The following is a 25,051-nucleotide window of genomic DNA, read 5'->3' on the forward strand; positions in this document are numbered from 1 at the left end:
AAAAGAGGTGGGAAGGAGGAGGAGGGTTTAGGGAAGGGTAGTTTAAGGGATAGAGGGTTAGTTGGTAGCTCGGGGAGGGTGTCAAGAGCTTGCCAACAGTTTTGTATGTATTAGCTGATATCAATCCAAAAGTGAGAAGAAGAGGAAAAAGCAGTAATTTGGAAGGCATTGCAAATAATATGATCCAGTTTTCACTATAGTGCATAATATGGGATTTTTTTACAAGAAAGAAAGAAAAAATACCCTTGTGGGAGTGAAAGCTTTTTGGATTATACTATGTCCTGAATTGAATCCTTCTTTGCTAAGATCCATATGTGATTCCTAGTCCAGCCCACTGTTTTAATCTGGCCATTTTCTTCATTACAATGTAGATGACTGCAAGTAGCTCTGTTATACAGCACCAATAACATTAACTGATATCCGTACACTTGATTTTAAATGCCCCCATAATCAAAAGCTGCGAGATTGGATATTGTTAAGGCCATTACTATGGGAGAGAGTATTACTGACACAGTTACTGCCACGTCCATTATGGTAGTTGTTGGAGATGATGTGTTGTGTACAGGCACTTGCCTGTCCTGCGGAGATGAAGTATTGCCATCTTTCTTAAAGACATCGCATAGTAACAGAGCACATAAGTTTGCAGAAATTCACAGTAGTACAGTTAGTACAGTTAAAAGAAAATGGACCATAAACAGTGTTGTGGGAAATATGTACTATACTGTTGGGGCGGGTTGATTCAAAGATTTGCACTATTGCTTGTTGGAACTGGACCATCATATTTAAAAGTGAGTCTTTTGTATCTGCCACTAAGTGAAAACTATGTCTTGCCGGACCACATGATGTTTAGTAGGCAGTCCCTGTTATTTTTCTATCTGTTGAAAACCAAATATGGAAATTCTTTGAGGTCTTGCATAAGTTTCAGTTCCTGTACGTGTTGAATCTTGTCAGGGTAATTTTTGAGGATCATCTTAAGTGATCGTAAAACAGTGTTATATGTAATGTGAATTAATCTTCAGATTTTGTACACGTGTTCAGCGTGTGCAGATGCTGCTAATCTTGTGTCACCGTCATATTATATTTTTGCACATCTTCAGTAGTTTGCTTTGGTCTTCCAGTTCTTTCAAGTGCTTTCAAACAGTGTACCATCTTAAATATTTTCATCATTGTTTTCAGTAAGAATAAGTAGTAGCCTCTTTCCGCATATATCATCAGATACAAATGGAAACTCCTGGATGGAAAAATACATAAAGAAGCGAGAGGCAACCAACCACCTACCTAAACAGGAATGGCGTGTGGCACACATCCTCAAAAATTACCCTGACAAGATTCAACATGTACAGGAACTGAAACTTATGCAAGACCTCAATGAATTTCCATATTTGGTTTTCAACAGATAGAAAAATAACAGGGACTGCCTACTAAACATCATGTGGTCCGGCAAGACATAGTTTTCACTTAGTGGCAGATACAGTTAGCACTACCTTTTGAGCTCTTTCTGATTAGAGTAATCCCACAGGTGTGTACTCTTACTAAAGAAAGAACAATAGCTCAGAAGCTAGTGCTAACTGTTTCTATTACATGTTTCTGTGTGGCAAGCACCACTCCTCTACAGGTAAGTGTTTGCCTTTCCCTTATTTTATATAATATCTGATTCTGTATGACAAGAGAACACATCCGCAGTTGTATATTTAAGGGCTGATAAATATCTTCTGGAAAAACTTTATCATCTTGTAAAGGTGTGGTGGATCACTATATCTTATTCATTATCACTGAAAGTCTGATAGATCATATAGAGGCAGTCCTTTTTCTTTTATATATGTAAAAAAAATAACCATAGCATTTTGTGCATTCCTGTGAACAATACTTTGCTGCTGTTAACATTTTGACTCATTGATTCTAGATTTCTCTGATCTTTTTGAACCACCCAGTATTTCAGTGGAGCAAGTTGGTTCTGAATAACCAATTTTTCTGGGTATGACTCCTAGGAGGCCATTTGAAAGAAATTAAAGGTCTTCTTGAAGATTCCTCAATCAATCCACTTGTAGAAAGCGTTTGCTTGAGGCAAGTTTTATTTGCTACAACTTATTGTTCAGTCTGTGTAAGGTACATATATAATCTAATATCAGTGCTACAGCCTCTGCTACTTCTACTTCTACTTCCTACTTTACAAAAAATGTGCGTTGGCTGTTTACTAACAAAGAGAACAGGACTGTTTAAATGAAGCGTAGTTGTTGTGTCAGGGAAGTAGAATGTCAGTTTTCTCCAGCCTATTACGAGTATTACAAAAGATTAATATTCCATCCTTGATAAATCTGGATTATTAAAGTTAGGCTTGTGTTAGACATTTTTCAAATTAAAGTATAAGTAATCAATTAGTCTTTATTTAAAAGTCCACAGTGAAATTGAATGCTGCCTGGTGGCGTTCTGGGTGCATGGCACAAAGATATAAGTTGTGCAGAGATGAGTGGGGACTCTTTCTAGCAATAATTACAGGTCACAAATTGGAGGGGGGGGGGGGGGGGGGGGGGAATACACCGATATCAGTGGCTTGAGTAAGGATAGATTATTATGGCCCAAGAAAACCATCTCGGAAATGGTAAAACTGTTCTGCTGCTACTGTTGTAAGCATCTAAGGTAGTTAAAGTACTGTGAAACCATGAGTATGCAACAAGGTGTTGAAGATCCACACCTCATCACAGAATGAGGTGGTCAGAGGCTTACTCGCCCTCTAAAGCAGAGTAGGTGGTGATAAATGGCAGCTCTGATGACAGAGTACAATGCTGGTGCAGGCAGAAATGTTGAGCAACACACTATTTAGTGCACATTATTGAATATGGGGCTCTACAGTAGGCAACCCCAAATGTTCCCAGTCCCATGTTGGCTGATCATCATCATCATCAATTTTGATTGCAATAGGCACAGGATAATCAGTATTATACTATGGATCAATGAAAACATGTTGCCTGGTTGGATGAATCACATTCTTTGTTATACCAAGTTGATGGTCATTTCTGGATACACTGCCATTGAGGCAAAGAGCTATACTAAACCTGTACCGTGCCATGGATGCATGCCATTGGAAGCAGTACAATGCCATGAGGAACATCCACCTAGGCTTCCATGAGACCTTTTCAGGTAAAATGTAATGTAAAGACTTAGAATATTTCTCAGCAGCAGACACTAAACAAGCAATTCTATTTGGAGATTAAGAAAAGAGACTGCACAGAAGTTTGTCGCAGAAATGTCTGACATTGTGGACTTTCAACAAGTGGTTGCTGCACTGTGACAATGCTCCTATGCACACAGCTGTGTGTTCACCAGATTTAGCTCCCTTGGACTTCTTCCTTTTACGTAGGATGAAAAGGGACTGGAAAGCAAAGAATTTTACTGATGTCGACGATGTAAAAAGTTATGTCACAGTGATGCTTACTAAAATATTCTGGGCCATTATGCCATGGTCGAATGAAGTTCGTATATCTTTGAAGATCAAATGCACATCCTGACTTGCTACCAACTGAAGTGAAATTCCAGTTCTGCATGCTCCTGCATAAGGTGTGTGTCATATATTTTGAATACTCAACACAATTGGCCATTGTCAGTTGCTGTAACCCATAGTGGAAGATTGGTATACATCATCTTCAGCACTGTAATCTATATATTATTCAGGTCTACACCCTCTCCCTTCCAATTAAAATTATTGGGTTGTTTAGCAATTTCTGCGGCCTACCTGTATAGTTGTCCAGCGTATTCACTTCTGCCTGCCAGTACCTCAGTTTTATGAAAAATGAACCCCATGCTGCAGTGCATGTTCTGCAGCAGCTAATCCATCTGGTTCTCTCCTTGTACAGTTTTCCTTGTGTTCTTCTTCTTGTTTTATGGCCATTCTTGGTAGCACCTATGTACACATACCCACAGCTACACAGAATCTTACAAATTCTAGTGTTTTCCAGTGGTTTACATATGCCTGTGGCCAACATTGTATTCCTGTATTTTTTAGGCTGTTTTGTAGATTACAGCAATGTTCCATTTGGCAAGATCTTTCCTATGCCATCAGTGACACCTTTAATTGGCATTAATAAAACCTTGAATTTCACAGAAGCCTGTACATTGCTATGATATTTTCATGGTTTTCTTAACATTTCACGTGTGTAACACAACCAATCACATGTGTACTTTTATTTTTTTTCTGTGGCAGTACCTTACTGTTCTTGCAGTTGTAGGCAAATGTGGCGTTCAGGCAGTACAGCTGGCAGCCTTTTGCCCTCACACTTGAAAGCTGGCAACAGCAGCATACAGAATGTAGATCTGGAGAGTAATGCTTATCTGTGAAGGCCTGAGTTCAGCTTACTGGGCAAGGATTTGCTCATTATTATAAATGTGCTGTCCACTGGTGGCTAGATTGTATGAGACAGAGCTTCTAGTCTTGCTAAATTTGTTAGGGACCTACTCTTCTAGTCTTGCTAAATTTGTTAGGGACCTACTCTTCTAGTCTTGCTAAATTTGTTAGGGACCTACTCTTCTTTTCCTAAACCCTACAGTGAAAGCCCTTCTTGCCACCAACTTCTCTGACCAAAATTCAATGTTCCTCACCCATATTGTACCTCTGTCCAACTGTAACCCTCCCTATCTTCTACCCTGTTAACTCCTGGCCACCTTTCTGCAATTTCTTATATCCAATCTTGCCTTGTCCTCTTTTTGTGTGTCCTTTACCAATAAGACAAACCTCACAATGGAGGAAAGAACAGTCACCCACATCTCTAAGATAGCCTGTGATTTGATCATCCTTCCTGCAAAAGCTCCAGCACTGTCATGATGAACCACCGTGATTATCTGTCAGAAGGTATCCATCAGTTGCTTGCCTCTTTCAGCTACAATACCTCAGCATCATGGGTAAGGACGTGCTCGTTATTACAGATGTTCTGTCCACTGGTGCTAAGACTGTGGGGGACAAAGTCCAGCATATCCTCCAGTCATTACTCAAACCCTTTGTTCCATCTCAGACTCTCTCCCCCAAATCCATCTTGCATCTTACCCCAGTTACATCTTGCACATGCACATGCTTCCTAAAACCCATAAACCTAAGCATCCTGGGTGCCATATTGTTGCTTGTTACTAAGCTCACATGATAAAGAATCTCAGTTGATGATGACTAACAGCTTCTACCCATTGGCTCCGTCCTAGCTTCCCATATAAAACACACAAACTATTTATTTCATTGCCTATCAACCACCTCTATCCTTAAACATTGGATATCCACTTGGCGCTCTCCTATGCCATCTTGTTCATGATGAGTTGTAATGAGGAAACCACCTTAGCCACCCAAGGTCCTAAACCCCTTGTCTGGGTCAGAGTACTCAGAGATACTTTCATGATATGGACTCACAGGAAGACATCCACACCCCTCATTCTTCCACTAACTCCTGTCAACTTAACTTATTCCTCCTCAATCCAATTCGCTGCCACCTTGTATACTGACCTATGTCACTCTGATATTTCCATTAAAAACCTCTGTCCACATCAAGTCCACCAACCATTGGCAGCACCACTGTTTTGAAAGCTACCATATCCTCTACAGTAAAACGGCTTTTGCAGCAGTCTGGTCACCCATGTACAGCACATATTCCTAGCCCAGTATGCTGAAGGTCATACTAAGTTCTTCACAGGCAGACACAGTCCACAAACAAATTGCCCATGTCGTATCTACACATATTAGTCCTCCAATCACCCTCACGAACCAGCTGCAACACACCTCCTCTATTAAGCAATATCACCCCAAACTTCTGGAAACTTTCACAAAATTCACATTTGACGGTGCAGTCATTTGGCTGTAAGTGTTGCAACAGCTGTATGTGATACAGTTTCTGCAGAATCTTGCACACAGTTGGCTGCCTTGCATTACGTGGATTTCTTTGGGCTAGGAAGGAATACATATTGGACGCTCTCAACTGTTTCCTCCGTGACAGGTGGTCACTCAGAGCTTTTCCTTACAGAGGCAGCCAGTACCTTTGAACTATTGATAACATCACAGAATGTATTGGTGAGTTGGTGGCTGTATGTTGTACTGTGTTCGGAATCCATGCTACACACTAGTGATGGATTCTGTCTTCTCATATTGCAACATGCAAAATGCTTTCTGTTTATTAGTCGCCATTTTGTGAACTGTTACCACTCTGCCACCTGATGAATCAAAAAGGAATGATATAAACAAAACTTTAAAGTGTACTCGTTCGAATGGATATTAGTACAAATGGGAGGCATTAAGTATTTGAGGCTATAAGATGTCAAAACCCAATAAATCATTTGTTAACCCCTCTGTATATTCAAGGAGCTGAAATTGTTATTATCTCTCAGGTTTTCTCAGCATGACTCACTGAGTGCTATTATTGTTGTTGTTGCTGCTGTGTGCTGTTACTTATACTCTAACCAGACAGTGAATACACATAGCAGCACAACTTGCACCACTTGAAGAAGCCGACTAGGTTGGTCATCAAAATATTGTGCATAAAATGGAAACAATATCTCAGTTGAACTCCTGGAAACTGCTGAAACAGTTACCTCTGCTGACAGTGAAAGTATTATAATCAAGCCTAATTGAGAAACTTCAACACTTGTAAAAGTAAAGTTTTCTTGAAAATTAACAACTAGTTTTCTGCAGATGGACTGTCACTGAAGTTGGATGAAAGACACTGCATGTAGTTAGTTATACACTGAGGTGACAAAAGTCATGTGATACCTCCCAGTATTGTGTCAGACCATCTTTTGCCTGGCCTAGTGCAGCAGCTCTATGCGGCATGGACTCAACAAGTCATTGGAAGCCCCCTGCAGAAATATTGAGCCAGGCTGCCTCTATAGCCATGCATAATTGCGAAGGTGTTGCCAGTGCAGGATGTTGTGCATGAACTGATCTCTTGATTATGTCCCATAAATGTTTGATGGGATTCATATCAGGTGATCTGGGTGGTCAAATCATTTGCTTGAGTTGTCCAGAATGTTCTTCAAACCAATTATGGACAGTTGTGGCCAAGTGACATGACATTGTTGTTTGGGAATGTCAAGTCCATGAATGGCTGCAAATGGTCGCCAAGTAGCTGAACATAACCATTCCCAGTTAATGATCTGTCCAGATGGACCAGAGAACCCAGTTTATTCCAAGTAAATACAGCCCACACCATTATGAAGCCACCACAAGCTTGCACAGTGCTTTGTTGACAACTTGAATCCATGGCTTCTTTGGGTGTCACCACACTCTAACCCTACCATCAGCTCTTAATTAAAATTGGTAATTACTGACCAGGCACAGTTTTCTAGTCATTTAGGGTCCAACTGATATGGCCACAAGCCCAGCAGAGGCACTGCAGGTGATTTTGTGCTGTTAGCAAAGACACTCTAGTGGGTCATCTGCTGCCATAGCCCATTAATGCCATATTTCACTGCTCTGTCGTAATAGATTCATTCATTGTATGCCCCACTTTGAATTTTGCTGTTATTTCATGTAGTTTTGCTTTTCTGTTGACACTGACAATTCTACACAAATGTTGCTGCTCTCGGTCATTAATTGAAGACCATTGGCCACTGTGTTGTCCATAGTGAAAGGTAGTGCCTGAAATTTGGTATTCTCGGCACACTCTTGTCATTGTGGGTCTCAGTATATTAAATTCCATAATGATTTCTGAAATGTAATGCCCCAAGCGCCTACCTCCAACTACTGTTGTGCGTTCAGTGTCTGTTAATTCTCGTCGTGCGACCATAATGATGTCAGAAACCTTTTCACGTGGATCACCTGAGTACAAATAACAGCTCAGCTGAAGCACTGCCATTTTACACTTTGTATATACGATACTACCACCATTTGTATATGTGCATATCACGTATTCCATGACTGTTGTCACCTCAGTGTATGCTGCGCTGTGCCTGATCGAATCATCCTAAATAAAGCCTCAGGATAAAGCAATAAATGGAACAAAATATTTAAATTCTGACGTGTTTATATTGATAATAATGTGATCTGGAAGCCACATGTTACGCACTTTCTTACACATGTGAATTCTGCAACTATGTCACCATGGATAACAGCAAATTTTGGAAACGAAAATGTCAAAAAGATGATTTACTTCTCTTATTTTCATTTCACCAGTGCCTCATTGCATCATTTTGGTGGCACATCATCAGCCTGGAAGAAAATGTTTACTCTTTTATGAATTTTGTTCATAATAACCATACAGCAGTTGGAAAGTAACTGTAACATTCATAAACACTATACTGGAAGGGGCAGTGACTATTGCAATCCACCACTGCACCTCATTCTCATTTCACTTAATAGCAAAGAGATTACACTTACGATCTGGGCAACATATGAATAACTAATTGACTAACTGTAGTGCAGCAAATGTTTTCTGTTTTTATATATATATATATATATATATATATATATAGTTATAATAGTGGGAAACATTCCACGTAGGAAATTATATATATATATATATATATATATATATATATATATATATATAAACATTCCATGTAGGAAATATATATCTAAAAACAAAGATGATGTGACTTACCAAATGAAAGTGCTGGCAGGTCGACAGACACACAAACAAACACACAAAATTCAAGCTTAGGAAATTATATATATATATATATATATATATATATATATATATATATATATAAACATTCCATGTAGGAAATATATATCTAAAAACAAAGATGATGTGACTTACCAAATGAAAGTGCTGGCAGGTCGACAGACACACAAACAAACACACAAAATTCAAGCTTTCGCAACAAACTGTTGCCTCATCAGGAAAGAGGGAAGGAGAGGGAAAGACGAAAGGATGTGGGTTTTAAGGGAGAGGGTAAGGAGTCATTCCAATCCCGAGAGCGGAAAGACTTACCTTAGGGGGAAAAAAGGACGGGTATACACTCGCGCACACACACACATATCCATCCACACATATACAGACACAAGCAGACATATTTAAAGACAAAGAGTTTGGGCAGAGATGTCAGTCGAGGCGGAAGTGCAGAGGCAAAGATGTTGTTGAATGACAGGTGAGGTATGAGTGGCGGCAACTTGAAATTAGCGGAGATTGAGGCCTGGTGGATAACGGGAAGAGAGGATATATTGAAGAGCAAGTTCCCATCTCCGGAGTTCGGATAGGTTGGTGTTAGTGGGAAGTATCCAGATAACCCGGACGGTGTAACACTGTGTCAAGATGTGCTGGCCGTGCACCAAGGCATGTTTAGCCACTGGGTGATCCTCATTACCAACAAACACTGTCTGCCTGTGTCCATTCATGCGAATGGACAGTTTGTTGCTGGTCATTCCCACATAGAATGCGTCACAGTGTAGGCAGGTCAGTTGGTAGATCACGTGGGTGCTTTCACACGTGGCTCTGCCTTTGATCGTGTACACCTTCGGGGTTACAGGACTGGAGTAGGTGGTGGTGGTGGGAGGGTGCATGGGACAGGTTTTACACCGGGGGCGGTTACAAGGGTAGGAGCCAGAGGGTAGGGAAGGTGGTTTGGGGATTTCATAGTGATGAACTAAGAGGTTACGAAGGTTATGTGGATGGCGGAAAGACACTCTTGGTGGAGTGGGGAGGATTTCATGAAGGATGGATCTCATTTCTGGGCAGGATTTGAGGAAGTCGTATCCCTGCTGGAGAGCCACATTCAGAATCTGATCCAGTCCCGGAAAGTATCCTGTCACAAGTGGGGCACTTTTGTGGTTCTTCTGTGGGAGGTTCTGGGTTTGAGAGGATGAGGAAGTGGCTCTGGTTATTTGCTTCTGTACCAGGTCGGGAGGGTAGTTGCGGGATGCGAAAGCTGTTGTCAGGTTGTTGGTGTAATGCTTCAGGGATTCCGGACTGGAGCAGATTCGTTTGCCACGAAGACCTAGGCTGTAGGGAAGGGACCGTTTGATGTGGAATGGGTGGCAGCTGTCGTAATGGAGGTACTGCTGCTTGTTGGTGGGTTTGATGTGGACGGACGTGTGAAGCTGGCCATTGGACAGGTGGAGGTCAACATCAAGGAAAGTGGCATGGGATTTGGAGTAGGACCAGGTGAATCTGATGGAACCAAAGGAGTTGAGGTTGGAGAGGAAATTCTGGAGTTCTTCTTCACTGTGAGTCCAGATCATGAAGATGTCATCAATAAATCTGTGCCAAACTTTGGGTTGGCAGGCCTGGGTAACCAAGAAGGCTTCCTCTAAGCGACCCATGAATAGGTTGGCGTACGAAGGGGCCATCCTGGTACCCATGGCTGTTCCCTTTAATTGTTGGTATGTCTGGCCTTCGAAAGTGAAGAAGTTGTGGGTCAGGATGAAGCTGGCTAAGGTAATGAGGAAAGAGGTTTTAGGTAGGGTGGCAGGTGATCGGCGTGAAAGGAAGTGCTCCATCGCAGCGAGGCCCTGGACGTGCGGGATATTTGTGTATAAGGAAGTGGCATCAATGGTTACAAGGATGGTTTCCGGGGGTAACAGATTGGGTAAGGATTCCAGGCGTTCGAGAAAGTGGTTGGTGTCTTTGATGAAGGATGGGAGACTGCACGTAATGGGTTGAAGGTGTTGATCTACGTAGGCAGAGATACGTTCTGTTGGTGCTTGGTAACCAGCTACAATGGGGCGGCCAGGATGATTGGGTTTGTGAATTTTAGGAAGAAGGTAGAAGGTAGGGGTGCGGGGTGTCGGTGGGGTCAGGAGGTTGATGGAGTCAGGTGAAAGGCTTTGTAGGGGGCCTAAGGTTCGGAGGATTCCTTGAAGCTCCGCCTGGACATCAGGAATGGGATTACCTTGGCAAACTTTGTATGGGGTGTTGTCTGAAAGCTGACGCAGTCTCTCAGCCACACACTCCCGACGATCAAGTACCACGGTCGTGAAACCCTTGTCCGCCGGAAGAATGATGATGGACCGGTCAGCCTTCAGATCACGGATAGCCTGGGCTTCAGCAGTGGTGATGTTGGGAGTAGGATTAAGGTTTTTCAAGAAGGATTGAGAGGCAAGGCTGGAAGTCAGAAATTCCTGGAAGGTTTGGAGAGGGTGATTTTGAGGAAGAGGAGGTGGGTCCCGCTGTGATGGAGGACGGAACTGTTCCAGGCAGGGTTCAATTTGGATAGTGTCTTGGGGAGTTGGATCGTTAGGGGTAGGATTAGGATCATTTTTCTTCGTGGCAAAGTAATACTTCCAGCAGAGAGTACGGGTGTAGGACAGTAAATCTTTGACGAGGGCTGTTTGGTTGAATCTGGGAGTGGGGCTGAAGGTGAGGGCTTTGGTTAGGACAGAGGTTTCGGATTGGGAGAGAGGTTTGGAGGAAAGGTTAACTACTGAAATAGGGTGTTGTGGTGCCAGATTGTGTTGCTTGGAATTTTGAGGTTTTGGAGGGAGTGGAGCTGGAAGTGGGAGACTGAGTAGGTGGGAGAGACTGGGTTTGTGTGCAATGAGAGGTGGTTGAGGTTTGCTGGAAAGGTTGTGAAGGGTGAGTGAGTTGCCTTTCCGGAGGTGGGAAACCAGGAGATTGGATAGTTTTTTGAGGTGAAGGGTGGCATGCTGCTCTAATTTGCGGTTGGCCTGTAGGAGGATGCACTGAACAGTCAAATCATCTTTGTTTTTTTTTATATATAAAGTCTGACACTGATTTATTGTTGTTTGTGAGCCATACTACTGCTGTTTATAAGATCTGTATGTAATAATTTAGTACCTAATTCCACATGATGCAGTCTGTGGAGTACAGTGTGTCAATGCAGACATCACACTATCTTTTTGAATCATTCTTCATGCTGATGAATATATTGCTAATTTGTGTTGGGCATGTTGTTGCAGGCATTGTGCTACTTGAAGATGTTCTGGAAGGTAATGATATAAAACCACAACTAAAGGAGCACATACCTGAAGAAATACAATCACTGCTAAAGACAGCAAAACTGAAATATGAGAATATCATAGAAAGACATTTGGGAGTATCATTATCAGTCGAGATATGGACTCGCCTACATCCTCTGCTTTTACCTCTTGTCTGCAGTCACATGGCCACATATCATGTGCCACTTGTAAGAAGTCAATTTGGGCAAGCGCGGTGTGGTGCAGTGCAGGCATCTTCTACTCATGTTGAGTACTCAACTATACGACAAATCATGAGAACTCTCCGAAGCTTTGAAAAAATGAGAAAGGTTATAAACCATCTTTGTAAGCGGCATGAAATTCCAATTTCAGCTGTACGTAATTTTCAGAGCTACTTTTAAAAAAAGTATTAAGACATTGGAGGCATATTAGTTCCTTTGTTGTTAGTGAATTTGTGACTGCTTGTTGGTGTATTGTAAGACTGTTAGCGTAATTCATTCCTTAAAATGTGTTTATGCCTGTGACATCTCTGACTAGCTTCACAATAGTACTGTCTTTTAAATGTATCTTCTCTGATGGTTTCTTGAATTTTATTTGTAACTTGGAGGACAAAACACCTTTTAGGTGCAAATATTGGTATCATCACTTGTTCCCCGTAAGTCATAAATGTAGTGTCTCGTGATCACAACCAAAGCTCAATATGTATTTAGAGCAATGATCTTTTCTACTCAGTATTCTTATTTTTGGTTTGGAGCTATTCAGGGGAACCTTCTATTATTGTTTCCAAAGTGAGTAGTCATCCACGACCAAAGTTGCATTATTATTTTTACAAGTAATATTTACTTGCTATACTCAGAAGCTTACTTTAATTGTATGAAAATGTAACACTAATAATTGTAAGAATCCTATTTTAAGTGATAAAACTGTTTTGAAACTGATGTCATTCCAGTTTAATTATTTTGATTACATCAGCTATTTTAGTTGCTAATGTGATGATACTTTTTGTTTGTTTTAGCTTGTATTTGATACAGCCACATTTCCTTTTTTGCAGACTAGGGATTTCTATTTTTTAAATAAATATATTATTTAATAATATCATTGACATTCACTCCCACCTCAAAATAGACCATAAAGTGCTTTGTGTAACTGCCTTGTCATCACGTGGACATAGATGCAGAGTGCAGAATGTCTGAAAATTAAATGGTAAATTTCCTTGACTATTCAAAATATATTATAATTTAAGATTGCAGATTTTGTAACTAATCAATGTTTCAGATTCTTTATAGAACATAAAGCTATTACAGAGCCATTGATTTAAAAATACTCAAACAATGGAAAATCCAGGGTGGAATGTAAAAATATTATGAGAAGGAAAGTTGTTACCATATAGCGGAGATGTTGAGTCGCAGATAGGCACACCAAAAAGATTTTGACACTGGAAGCTTTCGTCAACAATAGACACATACACGCACACGCACACACACACACACATACCTGTAGTTACACTGGCAGTGTGGTTCCAGTTGCCAGAGAGTGCAGTCGTTTGTGTGAGCGTGTATGTGTGTCTATTGTTGACGAAGTCCATCGACCGAAAGCTTTAAATGTGAAAGTCTTTCTGTTGTGCCTATCTGCGACTCAGCATCTCCGCTATATGGTGAGTAGCAACTTTACTTCTCATAATATTGCTACCAAAATACTCGGTATTTTCACTTGTTGTTATTTCATCACAAAACCAATGTCCAAACATAGGTCACAAAAAGTTTTCACAGGCACAAGCAGCAGTAATTACCTCTTCAGTGACTAAAAAGTGGTGGATGGGGATTGGAAAAAGAAAATAATCCAGGAGGGGATGGTGGTAGGGGGGAGTGGATGGGGAATCACAACAGACCATTGTTGTTCGGAGCAAATAAGACTGTAACCTATAGGCATAAAGCATTTGCAAAAAAATTAATAGCCTGTCAGAAAAAGCATTCACATGCACAATCAAGGAGCTGATACTGGTGTGTTTGCCGGTTAGTTTGTAGCCCTTCTCCCTTTCCCTCCCCAATCACTATCATCCAGCTATTCCTCTAAGTGTTTTAAGGGTAACCCCAAAACGTTGATATTGACAGTACTGCCACTTAATTTATTCAGCAGCCTTCTCTGCCTCCTCCATCCTAAACAGGTGCCTCTGCTCATTTATAGGTTAGTGTTGAAATAATAAGTGAGTCATATTGAGGTCAACTTTTCCATTGTTGCAATGCATTAAGTTCATAAGAGCTGTTTGTCATGAACAAGTTAGTTGTATGTGTAACTAAAGTATATATCATTTAGCTGTCATCATTTAAAAATGAATTTGCAGTATTCTCTAAACTATTATGCAGCAGTAAAGCAGCAACCAAATTAGTTTTTGCAAATTCTACACTTGTAGGAGTAGAGGAAGAGATATGTACACCAGGGAAAGATCGTCTTCATGTGCCTTTGTCCCAGATCAGCGCAGGATCAGCATGGTTATCTACAGATTTGACGTGGTTAAGTTGAGGGGTGGTTAGATGCCTTTTTCACCACTCCGTCACCCCAGGACGGAATGTGCGTACGCCGTCTGCTTGTGGTGTTGTTCATGTAAAAATGAGCAAAGTTTTCTATATGTTTATGTCTCGTGTAACTAAGACAGGACTTGCCTACCAGCTCAGTATTCACTTAGGGACATGTGGGGAACTGCCTTAACACCACGTCTAGGCTGGCCTGCACACTGGATCTTGTCATGAAACTACCAGGCAGGTTTGATCCGGGGTCAGCGCACCTCCTTATCCCATCCCAGGGCATAGCTACCTGGCCAGGTAAACTAAGGAAAGTCGAATTATTCAAATCATTAAGGCATTTGTGGTTGTCGAGAGACTATTATGAAAAAACTTTTTATTCTCTTTATTGTTTCTTCTTCACACTTACCTTTTTACTTTTGCCTGAATTAGAAAGAAATATGACTGAACTGAAGGAGGTCAAGAACTAATGGATTAATAATTAACCTCTTTCTTATATCACAAGGTGGGAGAGGAGGAGGAGGATATTCAATGGTTGCAGCAATGAAAGTTGGAATGCATTACAGCATCATTTAAGGTGGTAAACCACTTCATTTCAAAACTTTATTCATCTAAGACAATGTCAAATAAATGATATAAAAATGTTCACAGAACACATTTAATGTACTTCTGAACCTTGTTTTCTGAACTGATAAGTCACTTTAGAAACAACAGAATTTTCAAAATATAAAATGCTATCCAGTACGTAGCAGAAAAATTCTTTGTCACAATAGTTTGGTTCAAAGCTAAGAGTTGAATGTACTTATACAATAAGAATTGTGTGAACATCACAACACAGCTCAAATAAGCAAGAGCCACTCATGAACTCTAATAATAATTATTCAAACGGCTCAACCAATATTTGATCATAGTGTAAAATTATAATTGAGATCTAAATTACCGTACATTGGAAGACAAAAGATTATTGTACAGTTTATATTGTCCTTTCATCAAATTAATACACTTTGAAAGATGTCATGTGTATAACCCAACTAAATAATTTTTTTGAAATGAGCTGAACTTTCATCCCATTCTAATATCACAAAATGAAACAAAGGAACACTGCAAATGACAACAGCACAAAATAAAATGACACTTTTTTAACCATCAGAATTCATAGAGCTTTCTCAAAGTTTTTTTACACTCATATAAACACTGTAATGATACTACTGAAATGATTGGAATTGTTCATGAGCTTCCCATATTTAAGTGCTGTGAGTTGCAATATAATTCCAGTGTACGTAAGAAAATACTGAACTTGTCAAGATTGAGACACATACATTGGCTTACTTCCATGATTCACTTAAAAAAAAAAAAAAATTTGAATCTAATCAGTTTAGCTGCCAGCTACGGCACATATTGTGTCTTGACTAGTGAATAGCACAACTACTGATTACAAGGTAATTATCATACACATCTCCAGAAATTAAGTAAATGGTACATTTGTATTTACAAACAATGACTGTTTCTTATGTAATCACAATAACACTGATCTTTCTAAAACTGTTATGAATTTAATCAAAACTTATTTCATTCTCAATAGAAATACATTTTAAGCTTAACCCCAACATTTCCAAAAACCACACAAAAATAAGTCACTTTTTAAAGGTTCATATGATTCACTTTTTATATGTTTATTTTAATGCAGTTTTAACGTCAGAGCTGGACTATTTTTAGCAATGTTGCACCACGTTTATGTACAGTCTATGAACAAAGGCTGCTTCAGATCTTGACTGCAACATTAGCCTTCCAATTTTTTCTCTGTAACAGAAGCACAGAAAACTGTAAGTACAATATAAATTTTATGTGTAAGAATCACAAATTGGAATATCGTCTCCAGTGCACAAAATGTTGCAGTGAAATATACACTGAAGTACATTCATAAAATGGCTGCATATAAGAACAATGTTATGTGTCCCAACTTGTGAACATTAGGAGAAACAATACAAAGAACCAGTACAAATTTAAAAATGTATTACAACCAACTATTTTAAAAATTACTAAAAATTCATTAGAACTCCATTAATGTACCTTTACTGTTTATAAAACACTGTCTACCTCTTAAGGAAATCATACAGTAAATGGGAAATACACGATAAGTTCTTGAGAATCTATCTATGGAGGAGAGGAAGAGAGGCAAGTGGAGCAACTGTTGCTTTAAGCAATTAGTGCTGTGATTTGGTTGACCATTATTTATTTTCTTCAATAATTGTAGCTGTGGCTGCAGATCAGTGTATTTGGGAGTCTCTGTACTTCACTACTTAGCACTCCTTCAAGTCAGAAGTGTGTATGCTGTTACACATGCCAACATGCTACATATTAATTAGCTACAGGTGGATGGTTACTTTTTCTGTACCCTGAAATTTTGTTGGTTGGTTGAGAATTGGGAAAAAAATGATTTTTTTGCCAGCTAAAGAAACATGAAAATGAAAGCTTGACAAATAATCGGATGTATTTATTTCTGTGTTCATGATTGTGGTGCAAGGAGGGAGTGATACAAATAAATACCTCATGGTTCAGTGTTTGCTTCGGAATGAGGTTCTGCAATAGTTAACATTCTGGATTGACAAAGAGGAATAACAATGTTAAAATCACCTTCTGGCAATGATAACATTGTTTCTTGAAGTCCACAGCCTATTTCTTTTCCAAGCCTTGGCCAACTGAGGTTGATGCCTAAGAAGTAAATATCTTTTCATGGTGTGCCCTAGCCAACGAAATGGATAAAGCATTGTTTTGCACTTTAGACCTTGTTTCAGTTAAAGACCTAAGTGCTACTTGTGTCAAAAGCATAGTAATATCCATATCAGTTATATATGTAGGGAAGTAAACTCGTCACAATGACCATTAATAAAATTTCATTTACAAATAAGAGTACTTAATAAATCACTCCTCAAAGATCATCATCCCTTACGCTACTTTTCCCCTTCAAAGTAGAAAAAACCTTGTCCTTGATCGAGACAAAACATTTTGTGATCTATTCAGTATATATTACAATTATAAAATGTAAAGCAGACAAGCAGAGCTTTAACATCTTCCTTTTGTTTCTCGGCTCAGAATATATTCTCATTAATTGTAGTAATATATAACAATGCTTCTATTCAAATTATCAGTTGTGCTCACATTGTTAATTTTTATTTTGTTTCTAGACTTGTCAACTTGTAATTCAATGCAGGTCTAGTTTGAAACATTTTTCCAAACACACAATGAAGTATATCATTTTACACCCCCATCCCACCTCAGATTGTTGGCTTTTCTTGATAACACCTTTAAAAATAAATCTCACATTTAGTGGTTGTGGAAATCTGTTGTTTTCAGTACTAATGATAGTACACCCTGTAAGCAAATTTTAGTCTCGGGCAAACCAAGCGGTTGCTTATAGCACTTTGGCGTTAAATTGGACCCCACTTCAGCCTTAAATTAGCCCTGCTTATATGAAATATATAATGTAGAGTAAAACTGAACACTGATGATTACAGAAAGGAAAATGACCTGTCCACATATCATGTAATATGGTAAAGAATTTCTTATATTGTTAAGCATAAATGGATGTCCCTTTTAAAAATGAAGGTACACAGATGATGTGACTTACCGAATGAAAGTGCTGGCAGGTCGATAGACACACAAACATACACACGAAATTCAAGCTTTCGCAACAAACTGTTGCCTCATCAGGAAAGAGGGAAGGAGAGGGAAAGACGAAAGGATGTGGGTTTTAAGGGAGAGGGTAAGGAGTCATTCCAACCCTGGGAGTGGAAAGACTTACCTTAGGGGGAAAAAAGACAGGAATACACACACACACACACACACACACACACACACACACACACACACACACACACCCATCCGCACATACACAGACACAAGCAGACATTTGTAAAGGCCTTTACAAATGTCTGCTTGTGTCTGTGTATGTGCGGATGGATATGTGTGTGTGTGTGTGTGTGTGTGTGTGTGTGTGTGTGTGTGTGTGTGCGAGTGTATGCCTCTCCTTTTTTCCCCCTAAGGTAAGTCTTTCCGCTCCCGGGGTTGGAATGACTCCTTACCCTCTCCCTTAAAACCCACATCCTTTCGTCTTTCCTGATGAGGCAACAGTTTGTTGCGAAAGCGTGAATTTCGTGTGTATGTTTGTGTTTGTTTGTGTGTCTATCGACGTGCCAGCGCTTTCGTTTGGTAAGTCACATCATCTTTGTTTTTATATATAACATTCCACGCGGGAAAAATATATTTAAAAACAAAGATGATGTGACTTACCATACGAAAGCGCTGGCAGGTCGATAGAAACACTAACAAACACATACATACACACAAAATTCTAGCTTTCGCAACTGCTTCATCAGAAACGAAGCAACCATTGGTTGTGAAAGCTAGAATTTTGTGTGTATGCATAAAACGGGAAAGCGCTAGTAGATAGACACAATAAAAAAACACACAAAATTTCAAGCTTTCGCAACCCCGTGGGTTGCGAAAGCTTGAAATTTTGTGTGTGTGTGTTTTTTTATTGTGTGTATCTACCAGCACTTTCCCGTTTGGTAAGTCACAGAATCTTTGTTTTTAATATATTTTTCCCATGTGGAATGTTTCTTTATACACACACACACACACACACACACACACACACACACACACACAAACAACACCAAAGTTTCTGGCTGCTTAGGTCAGACTGTGAGCAGCAGCGCATGATGGGAGAGGCAACCGGGTGGTGGGGATGAGGAGGAGGCTGTGGCAGGGAAGGGGAGGGATAGTAGGATAGGGGTAGGGCACAGAAAAGTGCTGCTTATGGGAGCATAGGGGGACAAGGTGGAGAGAGAGTAGAGCAGTAGGTGCAGTCAGGAGTTTAGTCAGAGGGGAGGGGGAGGAGTAGCAAAAAAGGAGAGAAGTATAAAGACTATGGGTGTGTTGGTTGGATAGAGGGCTGTGTATTGCTCTAATGGGCTAGATGGATAATGACTAATGAAGGTTGAGGCCAGGAGGGTTACAGGAACATAGTACATATTGTGGTGAGAGTTCCCACCTCTGCAGTTCAGAAAAGCTGGAGTTGGTGGGAAGGATCCAGATGGCACAGGCTATGAAGCAGTCATTGAAATGCAGAATGTCTTGTTGGGCAGGGTGCTCAGCAAGGACATGGTCCAGCTGTTTCTTGACCACAGTTTGTCGGTGGCCATTCATGTGGACAGATAGCTTGGTTGTTGTCATGCCCATGTAGAATGCAGCACTGTGGTTTGGAGCTTATCTTGTAGAGCACATGACTGGTTTCACAGGTACCACTGCCTTTTTGATGATGCTTGTGACCAGACTGGAGTCGGTGATGGTGGTGGTGGTTGTGGTTGTGGTTGTGGGATTTATGTGACAGGTCTTGCATCTAAGTCTGTTACAGGGATATGACCCATGAGGCAAGGAGTTGGAGCAGGGGTTGTGTAGGTTTGTGGGTGGTGGAATACCACTGTGGGAGGGGTGGGAAGGATAGTGGGTAAGACATTCTTGATTTCAGGGCACGACAAGAGGTAGCCAAACCCTGGCGGAGAGTGTAATTCAGTTTCTCAAGTCATGGGTGGTACTGAATCATTAGGGGAATGCTTCTTTGTGGCCAGACGGTGCGACTTTTGGGGTGGTGGTTGATGGGAGAGATAAGGCACGGGAGATCTGTTTTTGTACAAGGTTGGGAGGATAATTGAGGTCTGTGAAGGCTTCAGTGACACCCTCGGTATACTTAGAGAGGGACCACTCGTCACTATAAATGCACAGCTGTATGGAAGGGACTTCTTGGTGTGGAATGGGTGGCAGCTGTCTAAGTGAAGATATTGCTGCTTGTTGTTAGGTTTGATATGGATGGGGGTACTGATATAGCCACCTTTCAGGTTGAGGTCAAGATTGAGGAAGGTGGCTTGCTGGGTTGAGTAGGATCAGGTAAAGTGAATGGGGAGAAGGTGTTGAGTATCTGGAGGAATGCGGATAGGGTGTCCTCAGCCTCGATCCAGATCATGAAGACGTCATCAATGAATCCAAAGCAGGTGAGGGGTTGGGATTCTAGTTGTTTAGGAAGGATACCTCTAGATGGCAGACAACTAGGTTGGCATAGTATGGTGCCGTGCAGATGCCCATAGCCATACCCTGTTTTTTTTTTTTTTTTTTAATACCTTCAAAGGAGAAGTAAGTTTGGGTGAGGATGTAGTTCGTCAGTGCAACTAGAAAGGAGGCTGTAGGTTTGGAATCCATCGGGCCTTGGGAGTGTAAAGGGAAGATGCATCAATAGTGACGAGTAGGGCACCATGTGATGAAGGAGCAGAAACTGTGGAGAGCCAGTGGAGAAAATGGTTTATATCTTTTATATACAAGGATAGGATGCGGTTAATGGCTGAAGGTGTTGATCTATGACAGCAGAGATTCTCTCAACAGGGACACAGTAACCAGCCACAATAGGGCACCCTGGAGGTTGGCTTTATGGACTTTAGGTAGAATGTAGAAGGTAGGGGTGCAGGGGTGGGGGGGGTTTAGGAATGAGGAAAGAGATGGACTCTGGGAAATAGGTTCTGGGATGGGCCTAAGGCTTTAAGGAGAGGCTGGAGATCAGCTGGATTTCTGGAATGGGGTATGTTGGTGAGGGTTAAGGACTGGTGGAATCTTGAACAGCTGGATGTCATGTGGAAGGAAGGGTGCTAGCTGTCAGATTCCTCCACCTGCAGAGTCCTTCTGTCACTTAGTCCTTGCCATTCAAAAACGACAGTGGTGAAGCCTTTGTCACCAGGTAGGATTATAAGGTCAGGACCAGCTTTTAGGTGGTGAATCGAAATTCTTTCTATGGAAGTGAGGTTAGTTTGAATGTTGAGGAATTTGGGGAATGATGGAGAGGCAAGGTTTGTGGTTAAAAAAATTCTAAAAAGTTAACAGGTGGTGATTTTGGGACATCAGGGGTTGATCACAGTTGGATAGAGGAGTGAACTGAGTCAGAGTTCAGTACTGGTCTTTGGTTGAATCTGATTGGTGGGGTTGCTGGCAAAATGTGTTTCCATTGTAGGGACCGGGAGAAGGAGAGATGATCGAATTTGGGAGTGGAGCAAAAGGCGATGCCTTTGGAAAGGACTGATATTTCTGTGCGGCTAAGGCTTTTGGAGGAAAGGTTCATGGGTCTGTTTAAGTTCTATATGGTGATGACAGGGAGTTTTTGAAGGTCAGGTAAATGTTGTAGGTCTGTGAGTCAGGGTTTGTCAGCTATGAGGGGATGTAGTGGGGGCTTGGTTGCTGTTGTAGAGGTGGTGGATAGTAGTAGTCCAAGGCGGGAGTAGGAAGTGAACAGGGTGCAGAGTTTTCTGAGGTGGCATTGTGCATGTTGCTCTAGTACCTAAAGGGCAAGAGATTTGATGTGTGATATGGGATCCAGGACTTTGGGATCGCAAAACAGGAGAGTTTTGTGCATTGAGAGGAGGTATTGCAAAGAGATTTGGGCCTGGTTGATATCGTTTTGCAGGACTATGTTGGTGAGGGTTATGGACAGGTGGAATCTTAAACAGCTGAATGTCATGTGGAAGGAAGGGTGGCAGCCGGAGATGGATAATTTGATGGTAAGGTCATTTGGAGGCATTCCATGAGCCAAGCAACAATGCAAGAACAATGTGTGGGGCATGGTTGTGGCTAGGGATAAAGAAACATAACCCCTGCTCTCAATCCCTTGCTTCACATTGCTGTAATAGACCTAGATGCAGGACCTGTCCCATACATCCTCCCATCACCACCACCACCACCACCACCACCACCACACCCACCACCACCTACTCCAGTCCGGTCACAAGCATCACCTATCCCACCAAAGGCACAGCCATCTGTGAAACCAGTCATGTGATCTACAAGCTAAGTTGCAACCACTGTGCGGCATTCTATGTGGGCATGACAACCAACAAACTGTGGCTAAGAAACAGCTGGACCACCCTGTTGCTGAGCATGCTGTCCAAAACGATGTTCTTCATTTCAATGACTGCTTCACAGTCTGTACTATATAGATCCTTCTCACCAACATCAGCTGTCCAGGTGGGATCTCTCCCTGTAGTACACCCTATGTTCCCGTAACCCTCCTGGCCTCAACCTTCGTTAGTCATTGTCCAACACCCATCTATCACCTTCCCTGTTCACACTCTGGCACTACACAACCCTCGGTTCCACATATGCGCCCACACTCTCTTTACTTCTTTGCTTTCCTGCTCTCCTCCTGCCCTCTGTCAAACCTCCTGATTGCATCTAGCTGCCCTATTCTTTCTCCACCTTGACCCTGTATGCTACCCTTATCCCTCCCCACCAACTGGTTGCCTCTCCCATCATGCGCTGCTGCTCACAGTCTAGTCTCGGCAGCCAGAGGAGAGAGAGAGAGAGAGAGAGAGAGAGAGAGAGAGAGAGAGTGTGTGTGTGAGTGTGAGTGTCTTTATGTTGTACCTAACTGTGACCCAGCAGCTATTCATTTCATAATACTGTTACGTCCATCCTGGATTTTCCATTGATAACTGTATATTTCATACGAGAAGTAATAATCTCCAATAATTTGAAAGTTCAAATGTAACAGCCACCACAAGTACTTACTTCCAACTTACACAGTGCAGATGCAAAAGAAGAATGAAGAAAATGTACATCATATTATCGTATTCAGTCCAGTGCTATGAATGTTTTTGCTGACATACTATTTCTGTGTATAGCAGAGCTTACTTATGTGGAAGTTTCGATATCATGTCACCGATGTTGAAGGGTTAATCACTTCACTGGGGCAGAGTACTAAAAAAAAAAAAAAAAAAAGGTGTGCCTCTTATGCCACAAAACATGGAAAATTTGGTAAAGCAGTAGTACAGCAGTTCAATAATGCTCTTGGATACGCTGAAGTGTATGAGATATAAGTTAGAAGATTTAATGGTGGAAGTAGTTTTATGAATTAAGGCAATAATAAATACACACACATCAGTGATTGATGAGGATAAAATGGAAAGGACAGAGCTACGTTCCATGTGATTACCAGTACTACACTGATCAGTCTAAGCTAAAGAACATTTTGATATTCTCTGTGCGAATCACTTAAGGTTTATTTTGTGCAGTTGTAAACTCATTCACTGCAAAATGCATATTAATCGATCACTAGACCAGTCTCCATACTATTAAAAATAATGGACATTTTGAGCAAATGGTTTAAACAAAGATGTTTGTTGTGGCTGTGAAACAGTTATACAATACATGCAATGAAAACAGGCTGACCTCCGTGCAGAATAAATTCTTCTGTAGAATTTCCCATATCACAGAGAAAAGAATTTCAGGAAGGCTTGAGGTGGTATGGGTACATAAAGTGTGTTCTTGTCAACATTTTCCAACTTCTCCTGGAATTCTGGATCTTGGTCCACAATGCAAGGATGTCCAATAGATTTCCAAAACAAACAGCGGCAACTTCTACACAATTGTATCATTTCTGCATATTCTTCTCGCAAACCAAAGGCTCTGTAAAATAAAAGCAATCTCTCAAATTTCCTCGTTCACATGGCATTATATCATTTAAAACCTGCTATCAGTTTTACACATTTAGGAATATGTCAATGATAAATGAGCAAAATATCAGGAATATTTTCAGTTGTAGAATATCATTCAATTATTCTAAAAGTATATATAATCTGGAACTTAAAAAACAATTTCACATTGCAAAGGTATTTGTCAGCAATACTACAAGACAGAATACGTGCAGTTTGTCAGATTCTGTTGTCTAATTATCCGCATAGTATCCTTAAACAATGATGTCTTTGTTCCACTTCAATTTTGAGTTTATAGTACTGTTGCACTGGGTGCCACAGATGTAGAAGCAAACCATAAATATGGCAATGCATGCACTGTATGACATGCAGTTATGCATTTATCATAGCTCCTACACACAAGTTTTGCGGGGCCAATGTGTGAATATTTTTTTCTCTCCATACAAAACAGCCTCTGTTGACTTCTCTCTGGAAGTGGCTCTTACATTTTAATGCATACAGATAAAGTGACTAATAACATTTCTCTACATATTACTTATCATCTAAAGCTTAAAGATACTTATTTGGGATATTTACTGCTGATATGGAAAGGAAAATTGCAGACACAATGTCGGGCCAGAACCTGGCTTTTGTCAGTAAAATAACAAGAACTACTAATAGGATTACTTTTTCTACTTCAGTGTGTTTCTATCTTTTGGGACTGATAGTTCCTTTGTCAGTGCAGAAAGCGACTGAGATTAAAAGGAAGAGGCAGAGAAGTCCAACACCAGTCTGAGAGGAAGACAAAAATGAAGCAGGTCGAAGGTATATTCCCTCTTCATCTTTGTCTCCCCTCATCCTGACAATTGGTGGGTCCTTAGCAGCCAAGAGTTTTGACCACCTCGTCCTCCTCCTCTTACTGAGGGTGGGGGGCAGGGGGGGGGGGGGGAACCAATAGTTCCAAAAGCTAGGCTAGTTTTCTCTGCTTTTAAATGTTTCTGTTTACTTTACATTAAACTTCGCCACTTGACAGTAAATACTAGTCAGCCTATCATCTGTGTGTGTAATTTCTACACTTTAGTTACTGAAAAGTCTTAGATTTTTCTTTCTTTATCAGCCCACCCAAACTATTTCATTATAGAATCAGAAAGACAATCTTATTGCATGCTGCTTTACTGCTACCA

At 40.8% G+C, this 25,051-nt stretch overlaps 2 protein-coding genes across 6 annotated transcripts in view; one reads left to right on the forward strand and one right to left on the reverse strand.

Annotated features, from left to right (window-relative positions):
- LOC124605181 overlaps positions 1 to 12,937 on the forward strand; it is a 179,876-nt gene extending 166,939 nt beyond the window's left edge. For all 5 annotated transcript variants that reach the window (XM_047136697.1, XM_047136696.1, XM_047136695.1 and 2 more), the window contains one exon: positions 11,825 to 12,937. In XM_047136697.1, the coding sequence (XP_046992653.1) occupies positions 11,825 to 12,243 (419 nt within the window). In that variant the 3' untranslated portion in view covers positions 12,244 to 12,937. The remainder of the gene's footprint in view (positions 1 to 11,824) is intronic.
- A 10,688-nt stretch (positions 12,938 to 23,625) lies between these two features.
- Positions 23,626 to 25,051, reverse strand: part of LOC124605413 (F-box only protein 32) — a 541,318-nt gene continuing 539,892 nt past the window's right edge. Inside the window, exon 8 of the mRNA XM_047137065.1 lies at positions 23,626 to 23,862. Coding sequence (XP_046993021.1) covers positions 23,664 to 23,862 — 199 coding nt within the window. The 3' untranslated portion in view covers positions 23,626 to 23,663. The remainder of the gene's footprint in view (positions 23,863 to 25,051) is intronic.

The sequence above is a fragment of the Schistocerca americana genome, chromosome 3, assembly GCF_021461395.2.
Source record: "Schistocerca americana isolate TAMUIC-IGC-003095 chromosome 3, iqSchAmer2.1, whole genome shotgun sequence".
In the NCBI taxonomy this organism is placed as follows: Eukaryota; Metazoa; Arthropoda; class Insecta; order Orthoptera; family Acrididae; genus Schistocerca; species Schistocerca americana.